This window comes from Zosterops lateralis, assembly GCF_965231275.1.
Source record: "Zosterops lateralis genome assembly, chromosome: 2".
Lineage (NCBI taxonomy): Eukaryota > Metazoa > Chordata > Aves > Passeriformes > Zosteropidae > Zosterops > Zosterops lateralis.
In genome coordinates, this window is record NC_139763.1 from 77,706,772 (window position 1) to 77,727,992 (window position 21,221).

The 21,221-nt window shown below is 34.4% G+C and overlaps 1 protein-coding gene across 2 annotated transcripts in view; it reads right to left on the reverse strand.

The window, feature by feature from the left end:
• The window catches only part of CNTN5 (contactin 5), a 307,173-nt gene that overhangs the window by 209,426 nt on the left and 76,526 nt on the right, over positions 1–21,221 (reverse strand). The window contains exons 2-4 of one of the 2 annotated variants that reach the window (XM_083854793.1): positions 18,694–18,912; positions 10,285–10,408; positions 4,938–5,113 (exon numbers count right to left, since the gene is read on the reverse strand). In XM_083854793.1, the coding sequence (XP_083710919.1) occupies positions 4,938–5,113; positions 10,285–10,408; positions 18,694–18,912 (519 nt within the window). The remainder of the gene's footprint in view (positions 1–4,937; positions 5,114–10,284; positions 10,409–18,693; positions 18,913–21,221) is intronic. The other variant, XM_083854794.1, reaches the window with a different exon arrangement.

A 21,221-nucleotide genomic window follows, 5' to 3' on the forward strand; every position in this document is an offset into this window, starting at 1 on the left:
GAAGCCTCATGTTTAACAACAACAAAGAGTTTAAGCATGTGCTGAATTTTAAGAATGTACATCACCCCATCAACTTCAAAAGGATTATGCAGATTCTTTAATGTGAAATGCTTTTTTAGGCTAGAGACAAAGTTCTTAGCATTTTTCACCACTGAACTTAGTTATATAGGTTGAATATTTCTATTAAACAAAGTAACTATCACCACAGTTAAAATTCATTTTCTAGACTTCTAATATGACTGAAAACTTAACTTTTTCAACATTTTTACATGAAAAAAGATGTATCTTTAACTTAATTTTTTTCTGATCCTCTAACAAAAGAAGGGGACAGATTTGCACAATTTTAAAGTAGATACACGCAAGTGGTTTGAAAATTTATGTGGCAAACTGTGGCTGGAAACAACAGCTGAAACTGTTGGTAGAGTTTGATAAGTTCACATTCATTTCAGAGTCACTGAATGATACTCTTCAATTAATAAATTATTTATTAATAAAATTCAAACAGTTCTACAAAAAATTATATTTTTTGCATTTACACACAGTTTTCAGGTGTCTTTTAAGCATATATTTTCTAAAGAGACCATATTGAGATAATGAAGAAAACAATCCAAAAAAATTTGTAGTGTAAGTCACTGTTGTAGGTGTAGCTATTAACTGACATAGTAACATTCTTTGCACTGCTGTAATGTTTTCAGAGCAAAGCAATCACAAACTTAAAAGTTTATTACAGGATCATCAGGGACATTCTTGAAAGTTAAAGTATAACTACTTGCATTTTAATTTCTTTCTCATTTCAGTTATCACCTTTCATTTATAGTACCTGAAGCTGTTTAGATTGCTATGATTCAGAAGAAAATGTTGCTTTTGTAATGCCATTTTGTAATTCTACATCTTCTGAGATGAACATGAGAAACAAAGGCTTTTCTTAAGACTAGAGGACTTAAATAAATCAACTCTTTACAAATTAATGCTAGGAAATTATGAAATATACCGAACAAGGTGTCCAGGGATCATGATGGCAAGAAAGGAACATAGATTATTAAACTCATTTCTTAGTAGGTGAAGTCAATTAAAAGGCTGGCAAAAGTGTGCTGTGATAGAATGGGCAATGTGCAGCCTGTCTTCTCAGGAAACTAATGATTTTTATGTCTGCATCATGGGTGACCTCTTAATCTGTACATCACTGGTCAGTTGTGGTAGATCATCCATTGGAAAAGGACAATTACATTATATCCAATCTATACCCTTCTCTGTAGATTGAAGGGAAAAAAAACCAAACAGATTTAGTAAAAGAAAAAAGGAAATGATGCAAAAAGCCAGAAGCAATTTGATTAATAAAATTGCAATGAGGAGTGAATTCCATAAATGACAGGTGAGAACTTGTTTTCCCCTACCACTTCTTTAGGTTTTTAATCCAGGCTGTAAATATCACTGAGATGGTAAGCTTGTGAAAGGTTGAATAATCCACAGATAAAGGAAAGCAATTTTGTGTTCTGACCTAATGGAATATAGAGATTGTACATGTGGCAAAGTTAAGCACAAAGTACATCCTCTGTTGTAGCCCAAGTTATTAGGACACTGTTCCAAAGAGAAGCTGTGGAACCACATGCAAAAATATGCAGCTGTTTCGCACTAAGGCAGATATACTTAGTCAAGTTAAAATATATATTGTTTTTCAATTTTGCATCAGGTTTTGTTTTTATTGAAAAAATATACTTCTAATTTCATTTACGATACTTTATTTTTCTTTTTTTTTCTTGGTTTCTTAAAATAGCATAAACCAGTATGACCTTGGGCATGAGACATCATAGGAAATGCAAAGAAAAGAGAACTTTTATTGAGTTTAAATCTTTGTATGTATTTGCTTTAAAATTTAAAGCAGACCTTTAACTGCACATAACTGCTTTTCCAACTTTGTTCCATAAAAATAACCAACAATGGAGCAGGATATTTCAAATATTATATCTCTATATATATACAGAGTAATGTTTACTTTATATCTCTTTCTCTTTCAAATCCAAAACCATGATAAAAGTATCTCAAAGTATTTCCTATTTTAACTGTGCACACATATGCAAATGACAAGGTACATAAACATTTATACTTGCAGTGTGTCAGCAGTGCTGAATTACATGATAATAACCATAGCAATTGGCCATGGAATTGGGAGAGAACTAAGAACCAGTGTGATTAACATACTCTCCTTTTTCAGGTTTCATGATATTTTTGTATAGGTACCTTAGAGTACACACTTTGTCTGTAAGATGGTGTCGAAGGCCTTGGTTAATGGTCCCTGCTCCATTTTGAGCTGCATGCCATTTCGCCTTTTAATTAGAAGAACAACTTTCAAGTTGCAAAGATGCAACTATTTTCCACAGGGGTACAAACCATGCATTCAAACAATTCCATGAACTTAATTTTTTTTTTTTTCCCCCGTGAAAGTGGTAAGTTTCTAAGCTTTTGGAATTTACATCCATTGTTTTCATTGAGGAAAGGAAAAATGAACACTGTTATGTGTAACTCTGTATCTCATAGTCAGAAATGTCTTGGGACATTTATCCTTGGGATTATATATTACCCTTCAAGCCACTAGAGCCCAGTAAAACTGCAGAGCACCAGTTATTTTAATTACTTTAAGGTTAGGACATTTCCTTAAAAAAATCTATTCCAATGCTTTACTTTCTGTTTTACTGGAATCAACTGGAGATATGCAGGGCAGCTGTTAACAAGAAATACTTCACTATGAAGGTGGTGAGGCACTGGGAGAGGTGGGCCTTGGATCTGATTTACAACTTTTCTGGCTCTTGGATCTAATTTACAAATTTTCAGTGATATCAAGCTTCTGATAAGTTACTATGAGTTTATAGTATGGTGACATCATTAAACTTTAATTAATTTAAACGGTGTTATAATCTGAGTTGCTGCATAATGCAAATATTATTTCATCATGAAGACCAACCATTTAAGATCAGAGAATTGAAGAAGCATTAAAACAAGAGTGGAAGAGAAAGTATCATGCTATATAGGAATTGAGCTACAAATATACACTGAACTTGAAATTGCTTTTGTGAACAAGTTCCTCACAAACTTCTAAAATAACTTCAATCAGTTATTACTCAATATTTTTTTTAAAAAATTATGTCCTTATAAGAGCCTTTTCTTTCTTGAAAGTCCTGCAGCATTATTTATTACACCTCAGCACTTCCAAATAGTATTCCACCATTAAATTTTCCTCAGAAACTTTCAGTATACTTTCCAAATACTTTAATGAACAGAAATCACATTCCAGACATTACGATGTAATAATTTTGATACCTGCAAAAGTAGGTGTGTAAGATAGTATAAACTTAAAAATCCAATGAAAATAAACCCACTAAATCATTTTTTTTTTAACTTTATCTAAATTCGGTTTCTTGGAGGAGATAATATTATAAGTATATGGGGGACTGAACAAACTGTGGATGTAGCTATTGAAATTCATAAGTCCTCTGTTGCTTGAGCTCCAGCTCTCACTTTCCCTGTTTTTTGGGGTTTTTTTTTCAACTTAAATTTCCACCTCTTAGCCTTACTCTTGAGGTGGGGACAGAAATCTGAAGTTCAGACACCTGGAACCATGCATTTTTACCAGTGGTTGGGTTCTCGAACCAAGGGATTTGTTGTAGAATAGATTTCCTGTCTAAAAGATATAATGCAGCAGAATTTTCTCAGAAGCTACATTTAATGACTGAAGTCCAGTAATATCATGATACACTTGTGGTGCTTAGAGTTTTAAACGTGCTGTCTTGGCATGAGCAAACTCTGCCAAATGTCATTATTCTTCCCAGCTCGGAAGTAGGTGGATATTGCTATGATCTCCTAACAAACACCTTGATGGAATGTGCAGCAGATAAGACTTCAGCAATAGATTTAAGAAGTCTGGCTCTACCAGGGAGGGGTGGATTAAGAGAGGATCATACCTCACACTAGATCTGCTGAGTTCTAGACAACACCAGGTATGTCAGCAGAAATGCAGAATGCAGATGGCAACTTGTCCTCAAACTCATTGTTCCAGCTGTGGCTACATGAAGATCTGTCTCGTGTTTCATAGTAATGTCTTATTTTCAGTGTGATCTGAGAAACTAGGATGAAGTTGTTTTTGCACTCCTCTTAAAAACCACTCATGGTAAGACTTATCTAGATAAACAAATAAAATTATGTTGGATGCTTTCCTGTAAAGGGCTGAAGGGAAATTAGAGTTGAAGAGAAATCCTGGCCCTGTTTTTCCTGCTTTGTATGTTTGAAACAGACCATGCTACTGATAGACCATAGCATTTACTTGGGATCATGAACTATTGATAGCTTCTGAAAATTATATTGTAGTGAATGATTTCAAAAGCTAGAACATTTTTGGTTTCTATTAAAAACTATAAAAACCCCTTCAGTTTTATAATGTATGAAAGTACATTGGATTTGTATGCAAAAACAAAGCCATAACCTACATATATTTATATACATATATGCATATATACATATATACATTTGAAAAAAGAATAGTGAGAGGTGCAGACTATCCAAAAGATACATAGGCACTTTATCTCATTCAATTCCTAAGTTTAAACTTCTTTCTTTCCTGCTCAGAGAGTGTGGCAAAATGATCAATGTTTCAGGAAATTAGCATTGAGTGAAATACATCACTGCAGAGTATTCAAGTATGCCATTAAAGTACAGCATTTGGGATCATGTACTAGAGTTATTTTCCCTGATGGTTCTATGCTTAAAAGTAACAAGTCCACAGAAAATAACTTTCTTCCACTAAGTATTTTATTTCTAATTTTGAGATTCTAGCCCAGCAATGTCAGTGTCATTTCTGTAACATATTCAAATGGCAATTTAGTGCCTTATCAAGCAATGTTATGGTTTGATTTATCAATATTAAAAAAAAAAAAAAAATTACTCACATGCAAACTGAAGAACAGCCTCTCTGCTTAAAATACTGCCAAAAATGTTGGTAGTTAAGCATTGATATTGTCCAGAGTCTTTCATTTCACTGGGGTTGCTGATGATCAAACTTCCTTCTATTAAACTGAAGCGATAATCACTTTCAATGTCGATTTCAGTTCCATTTCGAAGCCATCTTGGGGGGAAAAAACCCAAAAAAACAATAACTACTTGAGCATTTAATAGCCAAGTGAATATCAAGGTCAGGACACAGAATCTGACAGCTCCAGTTGTAACAGCAAGGACAACTATTCAAAGATATCCTGTGCAATAATCCATTACTCTGGCAAAACTTGAAAGCAAAAAACACAAGCAAAACCCAATCTTCAACCCTAGAAGAAAAAGGATATTCTTTGTTTTGCCTATACTGAATGAAAATAATGATCTCTTCTTTTTTTCTGCTTTTCTTCCCCCCCCAAAAATAATGTCCACAAAGTCTTAATACTTGAAAACTGCATAGCAGATGCATCCTTTTATGTCAAAAATAGGAATTTTACTGTGATTATGATAATCAAAGTTTTAATTTATATCTATCATTAAAGCCTTAGTCCCAGCTGAGCTTACAGGTAGCAGACCTGAGTCTGCACTGTATGCAAACAAGGAAACTTTTTTTCCCCATACTTTCAACATTTGATCTTCTCAGCCCAAGAAACAGAGATACCTCATTTAAATACAGAAGAAAGAAGAGCAAGATCGGTGAAGAGTAGGGAGGTAGATTGATGTACATAGGCTGTTATGCAATATAGGATTTTGGAAACAGACAAAGGCAAAACAATATTAGCTGAATCAGTATACACAAAATTCAAAGACTGAAACAGAAGACTGAAATTAAATGCTGGGTGGCCAATGGCAGTTCCTGGCAGCTACTAGGTACATGGAAACTGAGATCAAATAAACAGTCCAAATAGGGAATGCTAAGTCAGGGAGGTGTTTGGGAATGAAATAAGAAGCCTCAGCAGTAAAATCGAGGATGGGAGTAAAGATAAAACGGAAAAAGCCAGTCTGTAGGAAACAGAAATATCCCAACTGAGGCAAACATTTGAATAATTTCTGAATAAACACTTATTTTTTTGAGGAGGTTTCAGAAATAACCTGAGTCTCATAATTTTTCAGTTGTGCAAGCAGTTTTATGGGTTGGGTTTCCTGCCTGTCCCAGCTATTATCTGCCAAAAAGCCTCAGTCTCTCATTCATCTCAAAAGACTGAAGCAACAAACCCTGTAATAGTCCACTGGCTGCAATAGAAAATATTTTGTGTGGTATACTAATAGACTTCAGAAATCTGGAATAATCTCTTTTATGTGTGTGTGTTTGCAGTTTCTGAATTAAAGAATAACATCCACATATGAAGACTTCTACATTTGCTTTTTTGTCAAAGTGTAATTACATGAAATTGTAAGAAGAATACAAAGAGGAGATAAGCAGTGTAAACTAATTGGGTGTAATTATTATAATGCCCAGATATTGCTTTCATTACTCTTTTGCTGTCATTCTGCAACTTCAAATTTGGCTTGGGAAATTTCCAGGAACTTTCAAGCTTTGCTAGAGATCAGCAAGGACTGGAAGAACTTGGCAACATCTAGACTCCAGAGGCAACTTTAACAAAGCAAAATGATTATCAATTTATCTTGTCTTGTTAACATTCAGGGTGAATGGGGTACAGAGAGCAGAATTCAGCAGCAGTAGTGGTGAATATTTCTTAATTCAAGGGTCAGAACTGTCAGAATTTGGATGAACTGTGAATCTACTATTTGATTGCAGAGCACCTCTGCTTCATTGAATGCAAGAAATGAAACAGCACTGACGATTTATTTATATCTTAAATAATAGTAGGGGAAGTTTGGTTGGATTAACTACGTTTTTAAGTAGATTCATACATAGAAGAGGTAAAAAGGAAAGGAATTTTTATTTTGAACAACCGATTAATTAGTTTATATTTTTAATGAAATCATAAAAAAGTTAACTTTTTATGCATATATCCTTGTCTATATATGTGAAATAATTAAAAAAAAAGTAATTTCTTGAATGGAAATTTACATAGGGAAAACACAAAAAATGCATGTTTTGGCATTTCCAAATAGGAACTGCCACAAAATTCAGTTAAATAAGCTTTTTTCCTTCAGTTTCATTTTCAGTTAAGTTCAATTAAAAAATATGTTCTTTGAATTCTACCTCAAAACTTTGGATCTCAATAGCTACCTGCCTCTATAACTTAGGGGATTGTATTCCCTTCATATAATTTATGCACATTATAGGAACCGAAACACTGAACTGGGTGATTTTTTTTTTTTGGTACCCTGACTGATCTGGAAGGACAGAACCCAAAATATAACACTTTCAAGGCCACAGATTGTTAGGAAAATTCAGATGCACTTTTTCTTGAAGAAAAGTGACAGATAACATTTCAAAATACTATAATCTGTCTTAAGCAGACAAAAAAAATATTTTTTTAGAAAACTTTTTCAATTGCCTTTTCTAGCAGGAAATTATACTGACAAAAAAAAAATTACTACCCAGCTTATGCCTGTCCTAAGTAAATGCAGTGGTTTCACAATCAGTAAAAGCCGTGCAGTTAAGTGGCACCTCAGAGAATTCAACACCTGGTTGTAGCTCAGTAACACTGCTGACCTGTGAGATCCCACAGGAAGGTTGTGGAATGTCTGTATTCCACATCAAAGGGATTGCAGTTATCTTCTTCATTCTACTCGTCCTGACTTGTGATGCTAAAGTATGATTTGCAGAAATGCTAAGCAAACAAAATCAGTTTATCTCAGGGAATTATTCTCTAAAACTATGCATCAAAATACCTTAATGACTGAAAGTAAAGAAATTAAAAATTGTTGTTTCAGACGAGTTTGATAAAGGGGAAACAAAGCTTTTTGAAAGGAAGAACATCTGAAATGATTCGAGCATTCTCCATTCTATTAAAACAAAGTCATGTCCACCAGGAACAAAAAAAAGGATTTGTAAACAGGTCATGAACACTGTGTCAGAAATTACACAGACATAGATTAATTTTAAAAAGGCTGAAATAACATAACATTGAAATTTTTGACTGCTTTAAATGTTCTTTTAATATAACTTTTTAGGAAATATGCACTGTGCTTTGGTTTTGGCCAAAATAATTCTTAGGAGCATGAGCCACAGAGAACATATAAAGGTCCAGTGTAGGTGGCCAGGGTCTTTGGTAATGTGGTTGGGCAGTGGCATACTTAAAACTTTGTATATCTGCAGATCTTTTAAGGCTAAATTCCATCTACATTTGTCCTGGAGAATACTATCTTCCTCAGAGAGTAATATTTACTTCTTTTCCCTCCCTTGAGTGTGCATTTCAAATGTTGTGCAGACAAGTGGTAGCAATAGAAGGAGAAGTAGAACTGTGCTGTTTGAATTAGGCGTTTTAGGTTAAATCTCTCCTTCTCTGAGCAACAGTCAGGAAAGTTAGTTTAGGATGCTGCTGACACCAGTTAATCTCTGGAGAACTGGATAACAAAAAAGCATAAAACAGTCTAGGTTGAAAGGGATGTTAAAAGATCATTTGCTCCAGTGTTATATGGAAAATGGAGCCTAGATGAGATAATCAAGCAGTGTGTTCATCTGTGTCTAGAAAACCTTCAGTGATTACTGAAGAGTATGAAACCTTTTTGCCTCTTCCTTTCTTTGTGTGGCTCCCTGTGAATGAAGAGTCCCTTCCTCTTTGTATCCTCTTTGAAATATGCTGAAAGTCTGTATTTGTTGATTGCATTCCACTGGGAAAATGCAAAAAAGGATTGGATGAAGAAAGAAAGGAAATGGAACAGGTTCTCCACAGATACAATTTCTACAAGAATAATGAGGTTGTCTGGGAGACCTGAATACAGGACTCTACTCCACTGAGAGTGAATTTGTGCCTTCTTCCCATAGTCACAAGCTATGTTTAATGAACCAACAACACTTTCACAATGTGTGGAACTAATACACCTTTTTTTTCCTTTTTTTAATCAACAAATCACTAGTAGATAACAGAAATTACACAAAGAATGTCAGTAAAGAAGAATGCAACATAACTTTCATACTAAATAGTGAGGAATTCACGCTATTCTATGCTATTCTTGTTCGGAGAATATCTGGATATACATTCCTAATCTCGTGGTATATATTTTAGTCATGCCTGTGCTGGTTATAATTTATTTATTTTTTATATATATATATATATATATATATATATATATATTTTTTTTTTTTTTTTTTTTTTTTTTTTTTTTTTTTTTTTTTGGAGGGGGGGCGAGGAGTTGTGTTGTTTTGTGTCATGTATCAGATCCATTTAATGAGTCCATATGTTGCAAAGAGGCAGATTGAGTACTGTTATACTAGGGATGTCTAAGGGTGGTACTGATTCTGGATTTCTTCAAGTTATAGAAATGCAAGAGTTGTGATTCAAATAACTCTAAGGAAAATTCAACCACAATTCTGAAGAATCCACAAGTCAAATAAAGGTAAAAGGCAAAAGACAAACTGCAGAATTGATGATTGTCACCTCTGACAAAACACAATAAGAGTCCTTGTGTTCCCTTTGAATTTGAAGAATGACTCTGTGAGAAAAGATGAAGGTTTTGTGGAAAAATAACCAACCATATGTTCCCCCAGCCCTCTTACATCATTTGTAATTTCCATAAAATATGAGCATAGACAGATATAGCAAATGGGTAAGGTGACTGTGACATACTGTTACCACCTGTAAGTTTGCACCATCAATAAACTGCACTCTGAGACTCTCAGGTCTGTCATCAAGGCCTGAATAATGGATAGCTGTGGCATACAAGTCTGTATAGAAAAATAAGCAACAGGTGATAGTTGCAGAGGAATAAAATGGTAGGCTTGTGAGTGAAAAAACACCAGATTTGACTTAGTCATGGTATCTTGTAGTGTCAAGTCATGCCATTTAACCTACATATACTTTGCTGCTTTCCCTATATACTGCAACAGTATTTTGTAGCTTTATAGATGTTTAGAAATGAACCCCAAAGAATTAAATATTTTGGTTTTTTCAGTTGTCACAGGAACAATTCAACAGAATGGACAGAAGGAATCTCTCCAAATGGATAGAAATGATGCACGGAATACATAATTTGAAACTTAAAATATTGTTTTGCCTTTAACCACTGCCACTTCTGCTTCTTGCTTATTCAGAATCTCAAAAAGCATTCAACAAGGAAAACCATTAGTGTCAGAGAGCTGTTTCTGTCATTTCTCACTAAAATATATTGTTTCTCAGAGTGAGACTGCAGTAGCTAATATTCTGAAAAAACCCAAAATCCTAGAACAGGTACCTGTATGTGGGAGCAGGATTTCCACGTGCTTGACAATTCAGTGACACTTTCTTTTCCTCAGAATCAGTTGGGAAAATCATATCATCCGGCTCTTGTACAAACACTGGCCCATAATCAACACTTTCTGTGAAAAAAAAAGTGCTACAGTTTAGGAAAGCTGAAAAAATGCAAATGTGTTATTGATTTTACAATGTGAAATTAAAGTACGGAAAATTATATCTGTTTTCCAAAGATTCATGTTCCATTACTCCAAAAGCTGCATTGAAAAGCAATTAATAAAAAGAAAAAAAAAAAAGATAAAGAAGGAATATGAGTCATATTACTAAGTGAAGAATAAAACACACATAGAATAAAACATACACTTAAGCATTTATTATGCCTAAGAATGTCTTTCTCATCAGAAATATTTTGGCCTGCAGTCTAGTGAGAAGCTCAAGAGACTTAAGAGGAATTAACCCAGCTTATAGAGAGGAAGGTAAACAAAATTTTTCCTACTGCTTGCAGCAGCTTATGTCACAGAGAAGTAATACACAATTTTCCCCTTTATGGCAAGGAGTTGCTAAGAAAAATTACTTGGAAAATTAATGGCAGCAAATGGTGTCTGTTATTAAATAATATATAGCTAAATCTGACATTTCATTTTCCTCCACTGTCTTCTCTAATTTTGGCATGTACCTGTATCTTGATAAGAATTTACATTTCTGAACTAGTAAAGCTGGATAGACGCATAAAATATGTCTATGATTCCAGTTCATTCATATTATGAAGTGAGAAGTGTAAGAAAAAGTAAAAGGTCAGAAAAGTAAAAGGTCGCAAGCAAAGTATTCCTGATCATGTCGGTCTGAATAGTTAAAATTATCACTGTGCACCAGAAGCCTGTGGAATTTTAATAAATTTAGACTTACTCCAGATTCTTGGATGATTTAAATGCACAATGCTTTTAATCTTTAAAGCACTAGCCTAATGATTTGTATGAAGATAGTGGCATTTTCCTTCTACTTGCAATGAAACATATGGGAGCAGTGTTTTCTCTATCAGTTTTAGGGTTTCATATGTTCATGTGATAGATGTCCTCCAGTTCTTACTGAGGACAGCACAACACATTCAGCAGTTTACAACATCCTGCTCTATTTGGCCCACCACCAGCAGCTTGAAGTAAAAAAGGTACACCTGAAGACTTGGGGTTTGGTCACTGACTTGGAAATTATTTATTACATTATTTTACCAACTACACACAGCTTCTACCACATGATATGGTTTCACAGTTTTGGGAACTGCAACCTTTATCATGCTAATTTTATACTTTATCATACTAATAATAACCTTTATCATATTATCTAAGGCTAACAGCCTCAGACGAAGAAAAAGTACATGGGGCTACAAGTCTTGGTACAGAAAAGAAAGCCTTGGAGTCTGAAAAAGGATGACATATGTGGGGGATGTAAATTTCCATGTCTTTAAATTCTTATGTTTGAGGTTTCTCAACTCTCGTATCATATCTGTAAAAAGACAACATAAGACCCCATTATGCTTTTCAATATTTCTTTTGGTTGCACACACTTATTATACACTTCAGTTTTGTCTTTTTATGCTGCTATTCAAATGCAGATTTTGAAAATACCTGTATTTTCAGGTATGTATCTGCTGGAATAGGTTCAAATAATTAGCATGTCAATTTGTAAAGTCAACAAATAAGAACAGCAGCAATTAGTAGTTTCTCCTTCCTATAATTTTCCAGTTTATTAGCCCTGCTTCTAGGACTGTGTAAAGGAGTGTGGATTGCTGTTTTGCATATTTATATTATTGTGTAGGTACATTGCTTTGCTTGAGTTTTATTGGCAGAAATGTGTATTCTGAACAAATATGTGCATTATTAACAAAAAAATTTAAAAAACAACCATAGGAAGTGATTTCTGATATGTACTGATATTATTGAAGTTAAAAGAACTCCAGTAATAAATTTTGAGAAGTGCATCTTCAAATGCCATGGGGGAAATGGATTCAGCTGGTAAAACTTATTTTAAGAAAGGAAAATGTTGATGCAAATACAGTGTGTGGATTGTTTCTTATAATTTGGTCACCTGCTTCTTGCATTGCACCAAAGAAAATACTAATGAATGTAGGTGTAGATAAACAGAACTGACATTGAGCTAGACTTGAGCAAAACCAAGAATTAATTAAGGATAACAAATCTAAATCATGGCTTTAGATTTAAGTGTTATTTCATGCAGATTAGTAGGCATATGGACAGGGTGTATATTAATGAAGATTAATGATTTTATCTTCACTGTAGGAGAGGCGCTGTAGATAAAATATAATACCACAATCTAGGGCTGCTGGAAAGAAAGAAAAAAGATGCAAGGCTAGGTGCAGGACCAGACCGTGGCACAGTCTCATCCTCTCCCTAAGACACTCAGACAGGGTTTTCTGCAGCTTTTGGCTCGGCCATTGACCTTAGGACCAGGAGGCACCTCTGGCCCCACTCTGCAGCACAGCATGGTCCCACAGACAGCTGTGGGCTCCCTTCAAGCCACAGAGAGGGGAACAAATCAACCCCCGTGTGTGACCTTGAAATAAAACTTTCTGATTAATGAACCATCGACTGATCCTTCTGCTTTGGGTGGTCTTTTTTGGGAAATATCCCCAGCCTTATCCTTATTGCCCTCATTTTCTTATTATATTTATGTATATATCTTTGTATGGATGGATATATAAGCTATATATTTACTCACACATACTTTTGTACTCATGTTTATTTTCTGATGCCTTCAGGGATCCAAAGGCATTAAGTTTCTTTGCACCCATGTTTTAGCTAACTGTGACCCACACTCTTAAACAGTCCTTTGTGAGTGTGCACAGCAGGATTTGTGTTCCACACTTTATTTTTTTCTGTCTAAATTATCAAGAACATAAAATTAAATGAATATTCAACATACATGTTAGCAAGGATATATTTCAATTTACAATTATAATTTCTCAAGGGAAATATTTCTGTTCCTCATGGAGGCTTTTACTAAATAAGATACATAAAACTAGTTTCTTTAAGTGATATCTTAAGAACAGTGATTTAGCACAGAGTCTTGGGAATACAGGTGTGCACTGCAACCAGCACTGCAACAGACAGTTTGTGGTCCCTTACAAGTTTTAAGTTGCCATTTTCAACCTAGGCAACTAAAAGCATTAAGTACTCTCATTATGATTTACTATTTAAACTGGTATTGTCCAAAAGACAAGGAATTGGAAAGCATTCAAAATATATAAAAAAAATCCCTCTTTTAAATTCTTGAATATTCTTAAGAGCAATGCTTCAATATTCTTTGAGTGCCAGTGTCCTCCTTACAGCACTTCTGCACTTAAAAATTTCTGGAAAATGTTACTTAATGCCAACTATTTAAATCTTCATGGGAACATAAACTGGAATCAGTACACTGAAACTCAAACAGTAGCCAAAGTGTGGTTTCTCTCTCTTATCTACAGACATTCTTTCAGACTTTCATTCTCTCTCTCTGATGAAGAAAAAAATATCAGATATTCTTTAGTTCTTCTTGCTGAGCAATGCAGTTATCATAACAACAAGCTGCAGATGAGAATAAAGTTTCCTGTACTTTAAATCCCGTGGCAACTGAAATAGTGTAATTCCTCAACAGTTGCTTTCTTGCCATCATTGTTGATGAAATTCCAGGTCAATTAATACACTGAGAAAATGGACTAAATCTTGGAACCTTCGGGAACGCAGAGGGGGACAGCAAAGAAATATGACCCTGTTCAAACTCCTGCATTGGAGATGCACTGGCACTATTACTTTCAGTGTCTGATAATTCTATGGGCTGTACTTCCAAAGAAGAAAAGAAATGAGGTTATTATAAATGTTTTCTTAAATAACTACCCTACAATATACATGACTGGCCTAATCATTCATGGAGGCATCTTCTCAGTCTGAGCTACTGGTGGGAAGAAACAGCAGACATGTTATGGAAGGGGATACGCTCAGGGCAGCCTTTGCACATGGGGAAGGAAGTATTCCCTCAGGTCTTCTCCCCTTTGCCCATGCCCCTTTAGAAGCACTTTTTACAGGACTAGGAAGAATGTTTTCCTATTATGGTATTTTCCACCCCCATGTTTCAAAGACTTCTTGAACCCATGTAAAGATGAAAGAATTTTCTAAAGAAAAGCTACGCAAGGAATGTAAAATGACAGAACTTCTAAAGCAGCCTAAAATGAGTGATCACTAATACACCTTCCATCCTAAAATACAAATGATTGTACTCTGCATACAGGCCCTATCCAGAAAAGTAGCTGCATGATTTGACACAACACAGACCAAACTACATCCCAATGACGTAGGACTTAATATGTTCTGGACACGTTAAGAAGGTTGAAGAAATTGATGTTGATAAGGCTATATATGTTGCTGAAATCTGTATATAAGAGGAAGTAATTAAAATTAACCAAAGCTATTTCATTTCAGACTGGTCCTAGGAGTTGAAAGATTCTTTTTGGTATAGGTGGGTCACACTATGATGCTACTCACTACCAAATTGGTTTTGATATTCTCTCTTTCCTTTCATGATTTACAACTTATGTTTGTTGTATGGACTTCAGGTGATGACTCCAAAAGATCACCTGATTACCTTTGTTATTATGGAAACAGACAGTTTAACGTATTCAGTATATTCGGAAATATTTTAGATCTATATTCACAAATTTAAATGGAAACCTATTGCTTTTCCCAGATAAAAGCTACAAGTTATTTTGTTTAAACACTGAAAAAATGTATTCAGTTCAGTGCTAATATCTATTTTACAAGTAGGTCCTATGATATGACCTTGCACGTTTACACTTAAGAAATAAAATTATTATTCATTTTAATATCACTATTATATGTCAAAATATGACATATTTTCAAAATTCCCTGTAATATAATAAAAAGAAGCCCACAAATTCATCAAGGCAAAATATGTTCCAATGACTAAATCTCTGTGTAAGATATTTTAAAATTAACAAAGATGGCTTAAGTTTACGAGAATTATTTTGCATATATAAAAGCAGAGACATTATATATATATACATACATATACACACACATATGCACACATATATTTGCAACATATACATTTCTAAAAAAGTTTTGTTTTATAAACTATGTTTCAGTAAACTTAAACGCTGACAAACTTTGAGACTCCTTTTGAGGTAAGCTGGGGTTGATACACATGCCTCAAGGTATATAAATTGATTCTAGTGTGCTGCATGGTAGAACGCTGTACAGTATATGCATTATTAAGTTTGTACTGCAAAGAAGATTAAATTATTTTCTCATATTTTCAGATTTATCTTTTCTGAAATGTTTATTTGCTTATTAAGCAAGATGATACAAGATTTTACTGTTGCATGAAAATGCTTTCTCTGTCCTATGTTCTGAAACAAATCTGTTCTAAATTTAGCTTATAGTATCTAAACTGCATGCCATATGAATCAATGTTGTCAAATATTTTTAGCAATGGAAAAACAATTAGTAGCTTGTGTCTATAATTCAGACTTGTAAGTTCTGAATCTAGCAGATGATGGGGAAACAGGAATTCTCATTTTACAAAAATTAGATTTGGATCTTGCATATCTTGGGGTTAGTTGAGTCAAACACTTGCAGTTGTGACACAGACTCTATTTTTCATTTTCTTGAGAAATGTGTCAAACCAAAGATGGAAAGACAAAGACAATCATTATTCAAGGATAATACGCACCGCGTAGTATGCAAATTACACGCCGCGTAGTATGGATATTATATAAAGTTCAATAATCCTTACTGCAGCAATTCCAAAAGTTTTTGGGACAGTAAGAAAATATAAGAGTTTGCAGTTTTATGATTCTTCAAGAGTATTTAATGAATAATTCATACTTTCTATTCACATTTTTTAGTCATGACTTTACACATTGATACATAGTTTGAAGAGAAGGACCACATTGCCTTTAGCTGCATGTTTATGCTAAATAATTCCAGGTAGTTTAAAGTCAGCAGTGAGCTAGAGCACAGTCCTTTTAATTTAAGATATCAGGAAACACATGTTGAATTAAAAGTGCAAATGAAATTGCATCAAGTCAGTATAAAAGGACCTTTATTACAAGCCATGTCAGGTGTTTGAGCATGTCTGCTGGGAAATCATTTGAGAAGTCACTTGAGAACTGGTATAATTCAGCAGCTAATAAAAGTATTTTTGGATGTTTTTTATGGCAAACTTCACTCCTGAATTTATGGCATATATTAGTAATTTGAATTATGCAAATTCTCCATTATAATAATATAAAACATATTTTCTCTCCTTTTAAAAATGTCCTTACCACAGGATGCTGTAGCATTTCCTCATTTAGGAAGCCTTGGCTGGCAAACGTGACCACTTAACTCTATCAATACATAGCAGTTATAGGAGGATAACTAGAATATCTTTATTTCAAGACCTATAAAAATTTTAAAAAAACCCCGCAAACACAAAACTAAAAAAAAAATTACCTTGAGGCCAAATCAAAGTCAAGAAATTTAGTGATATAAGTAAGTGTAATGACAGATAATTGAAATAGCCACTTATTCTCAGTTTCTAAATATCAAAGATACTTATTCAGGCATCAAGTTATTAACAGAACTGAGAGAGGTTTAAAAAGTAGGTTACATTCAGCTCCCATAACAGATGTGTTCAAGTCCTCTTAGATGATACAGATTATTCTACTTATGGATGTGGTCACGTGTTGACCTTTTCTAAATACTTTCTCATATCTATACTTGTACTATGCAGGCACTTCACTTAATCAAGGGCTTTTAAAACATCATCAGGTGACTGATTTACCTATTTCTACAAGTGTCTACACAGCTGGATATGCCAAAACCTGTAAGTGAAATAAGTCTCCTAGGATTATTTTAAGTAGTCTTTAGAATGGTGTTCCTCTCTTCTTGGTGAAATACTCTATTCATTGGGCTTTATGAGGTATGGCACTTTTACAATTTTGTCTCCAGTCAGTGGTTTTTCACCTGCTCCTGAGAAACTAATGAATCTCAACTGCTGAGCTGCCATGTAGCCCCAGTGTTTTGGAATACTCATGACTGCTGACCTAAATCATAGGTTATATCTATGGTATGATGACCATCCCTGAGATTTGATCTCATTGTGCCTCCTGGAGATGTCCATAATTTCTAGTTCTAGCTTGTGCTATATTATTCAAAGAGCCTGTAGTTTTTGCTTTCTCCTTCAGTCTTTAGGGACTTGTGCTGCAGACGATCAGAATAGTAGACTATAGTTCTAATAATGGAGATTAAATTTAACCTGCTTTTAAAAGGTTGTCATTGGCGGAGTTATCAGTGTCCGGTGAATGGGGAAAAACTGAGTTCACTCTAGTCACTCCTTAAAAGAGTATTACAGTGGAAGAACAACTGTATAAACAGACCCCTGTTCCAGAAATGGTATCAAACAGAATTTGTCTCCTGACAGGATCAAATTGTTTCTTTTCTAGATCAGACTGTATTCAGGGAACATATTTATCATATTTATGCTTGTGTATAAGCCATTTTTCTACACAAACCACTTGCATACACCATTAATTTTCAGTATATGCAAAATATTTTCTGAGGAAAAAAAAGGACTTTGCTGTGAGAAGAAGTAACCTGTTATCAGACTCATATTATTTTGTGAATTTAACTGCAAGTTATTAATCACAATTCTTTCCTCTTTTACATCCTTAGACTAATATGCTTATGTATCCTCTAATCTCTCCCTCTCCTTCCTTCCTTTCTTAATTTCTGGCTATCTTTTTTGACTGCAATTCAGGTAATTATTGTCACTAAAGAAATGGTAATAGAAATGTGGTTTTTTCAATACTACCAAACATGGGAAAATAGGTATTACTAGTATGAATTGTTGCATTTAGAGGTGTATGACACCATATCACACCAGAAGCTCCATCCAAGTATGCACATAAGCACATGTATGACAGAGCTGACTACACAGAACAGATAATTTAGAGAAAAAGTAGGTTTAATGAGATTTACTCTTCATATTTAATTTCTATTACTGCCATTAATTATTAAATAAAAAAAACTCCAAGGAGATGAAAAAGTATATATAAAAAGTGGCTTAGATTTTACTACTAGATGAAATTGTGCTGTAATGGAAGTTCAAATCACTGGTTTCCTATTTTAATGTAGCAACACCTGCATAAAACCATTCTGCACAGGAATCTTTAAGAAAGGATATTTTAACTGGTGATTTTCAGGCTGTTCTGAAGAACCTAAAGGAAAGCAGTTCATTTCTACCTTATGACATTTAGTAAAATTCAAAATTATGTCTGAGAAATACTAAAGCAAGCTGACAAAAATGCAGTCATTTAAAAAAAATGCTTCCTAGTTTTAGAGGGGGAAGCTACACTTACCATCATGTTTGAAGGTCTCTGAAAAGTGGTAGAGGTTTGTTGGGGAGTGATAATGTTGTGCGGCTCCTCTCCAGCCTGGTGAAGACACACTTCCTAATGAAGGACTGCTTAATCGTGGTCTGTTCTTTGAATTAAATGAGGCTAAAGATGAACTACCAGATTTGATTCTTAGGATAGCAGCATATGATGTGGGGAGACCAGGAACAGCTTCTGAGTATTCTGGAAAAAAATCCAAAAAACCAATAAGAAGTGAACACTAAATAGAGACAAAATCTGTCACTTTGCAAAAGAATGTTTAGTTAAGCAGTAGAAAAAAAATAAAATATATATCTTTAAGAGGAGTGACAGAAACATTCCAGGCCAGATGAGAATCATATTCTGAAAAGAATTGGGGAGCAGCATAGATCTCTAAGAAAATTTCCCTGCAGCTTCACCACAACATAAAAATCAGGTGGTTATTAAATTTCTTACTTATGGAAATGTGAGTTTGCAATGTTTTTAATTCTATTTCCATGATCCTATATTTCTATCTCATAGTAGAAAAGTGTCTGCCAGGCCACCATCTTTCCTTCACAGCCTTCCTTCAGTTTGCATGTGCAATGCAGAAACACTGGCTGAAGCTAAATATGCCTCTCAATTCAACACTACTCTGCAAATCAAGCAGGGCTGGCTAAATGGGCCAGGAGTACCTGTATGCACAAATGCCTTTCCTAAAAATATACATATGCTAAAGTCACCTCATCTGCTGTCTCTTCAAGTTCCCTTTTTTGTCTGTTTTGACTATTTAAAATGTCAGTGTTTTCAAATAAAGAATAGTGCCCAAGTTTTCAGTCCTCGTATAATGCCAAATATAAAGGAAATAAATTATGTTATAATAGATTAAAAACTAACTCAGGACCTGCAGGAAGGAAACAAGCAGAAGTATGGAAATCAGTTGTCCTGAAAATGCAACAGTATTAAGGAAGTGAAAAGAACATTCAAAAATATATTCATAGAGATGAGCAAAGGGATCCAGACTGTATATCCAGTGCCTATGAGGGAACAGATCTTTTGGAGGACAATTGGAAGTGGATGGAAGAAAAGGAGATCACTGTTTCGTCATCTGTGCTGTTGATAAATATTTCAAAACAGGACATCCTTTTCACATTGGGATAACATGTAATATTTGTCATTTTTAGGCTATGACACTCCTGTTTGTGTATGTAACACAATGAGCTACTCCAGTAAATAGAATTCAACAATACTGAAATAGTTCTGATGACTTCTTTTTGCTGAATTATTTTGTGTAGGCAATTTTGTGAAATGAATTTGTTCTATGCTGCCTCATCAAGTCAAGAAGATGACAATTCTTCTCCTACTTAAAAAGAAAAAAATATTTATAATTCTTTGTTATCCAGTGGCGTGGAGAACACTACTTCTGCAGTGGTACTTTCAGGGTTTGAAAGAATGAAAGAATCGACAAGATCTCAGATGGCATGAATGAAGACTACCATGGAACAACAGAGAAGGGGAGGGTACAAAAGTCACTCAACCTGGTGAAAAGGTCCTGCAGTAATGATAGTGTTACGTAATCTGTTTTCTGACCTTCTATGCTATAATTGCTTTGTTTGGCTGGGATTAACGATCAATGTGAAATTTCACCCTGACTCCAGTTGCTCTGCTATGCCCACGGGGATGCTGTATCTGAGTAAAGTTTCTCTTGTAAAACATAACTGGAAATGGTTAATAAATTATACATAAGGAAATATTTCTTGTTTTGTTTACTGAAAGTCTGTAGCCTGTGATTGTTACTGACAACTACAGCAGAAAACACACTTATCTGAAAACAAAACCTACTTCCTAATTTGAGCATTCACCTTCAGAGATTTAGACTTCTGAACTGCCTAGTTACAGTGCCTTAATTAGAATATATTTTTATTGGAGTACTATTTACAGTAAAATTATTCCTTTAATTTGGTTTGGATTAGACTTCTGAGATTTGGGAGAATAAATTTATATATTCCATTATTTAAGTACATAGTTAAACTGCTGGAGAATAGATATTACTCTCTAATGTGCTTTTTTACTTTACCAGTCTACCCTAAAAATCCTTGGGAAATTTCACCAAAACTACTATGAGTAGTTCTCAAAATGCTGCTGTACTTGAGCTTCACAACGAAATTATGCTTTCCCTAGCCTCATTCTGAGAAATAAGTATTTGGGATGAAACATCCAATGTTTCCTTCAGTTGCAAGAAGACACAGGTAAGGAAGATATAGACCCAAATGGTAAGGATAGAACTTTAACATTTACAAGCAACTAGAAACCACCCACAATAAAATCAGTGATTTGGGTTAACCTTCATGTTTCTTTGAACTAGAACTATCAGATTTATTGCAATTTTAACAGTGGCATGACACTTTGAGATAGACCATTTCTTTTTATTTTCCAGTGCACATTTTCTTAATGGATTTTCAAGAGCACACTGATATGAAATAGTTTTGGCAATTTTTTTATGAATCTGTATCAACTCAATAAATTATTAATGC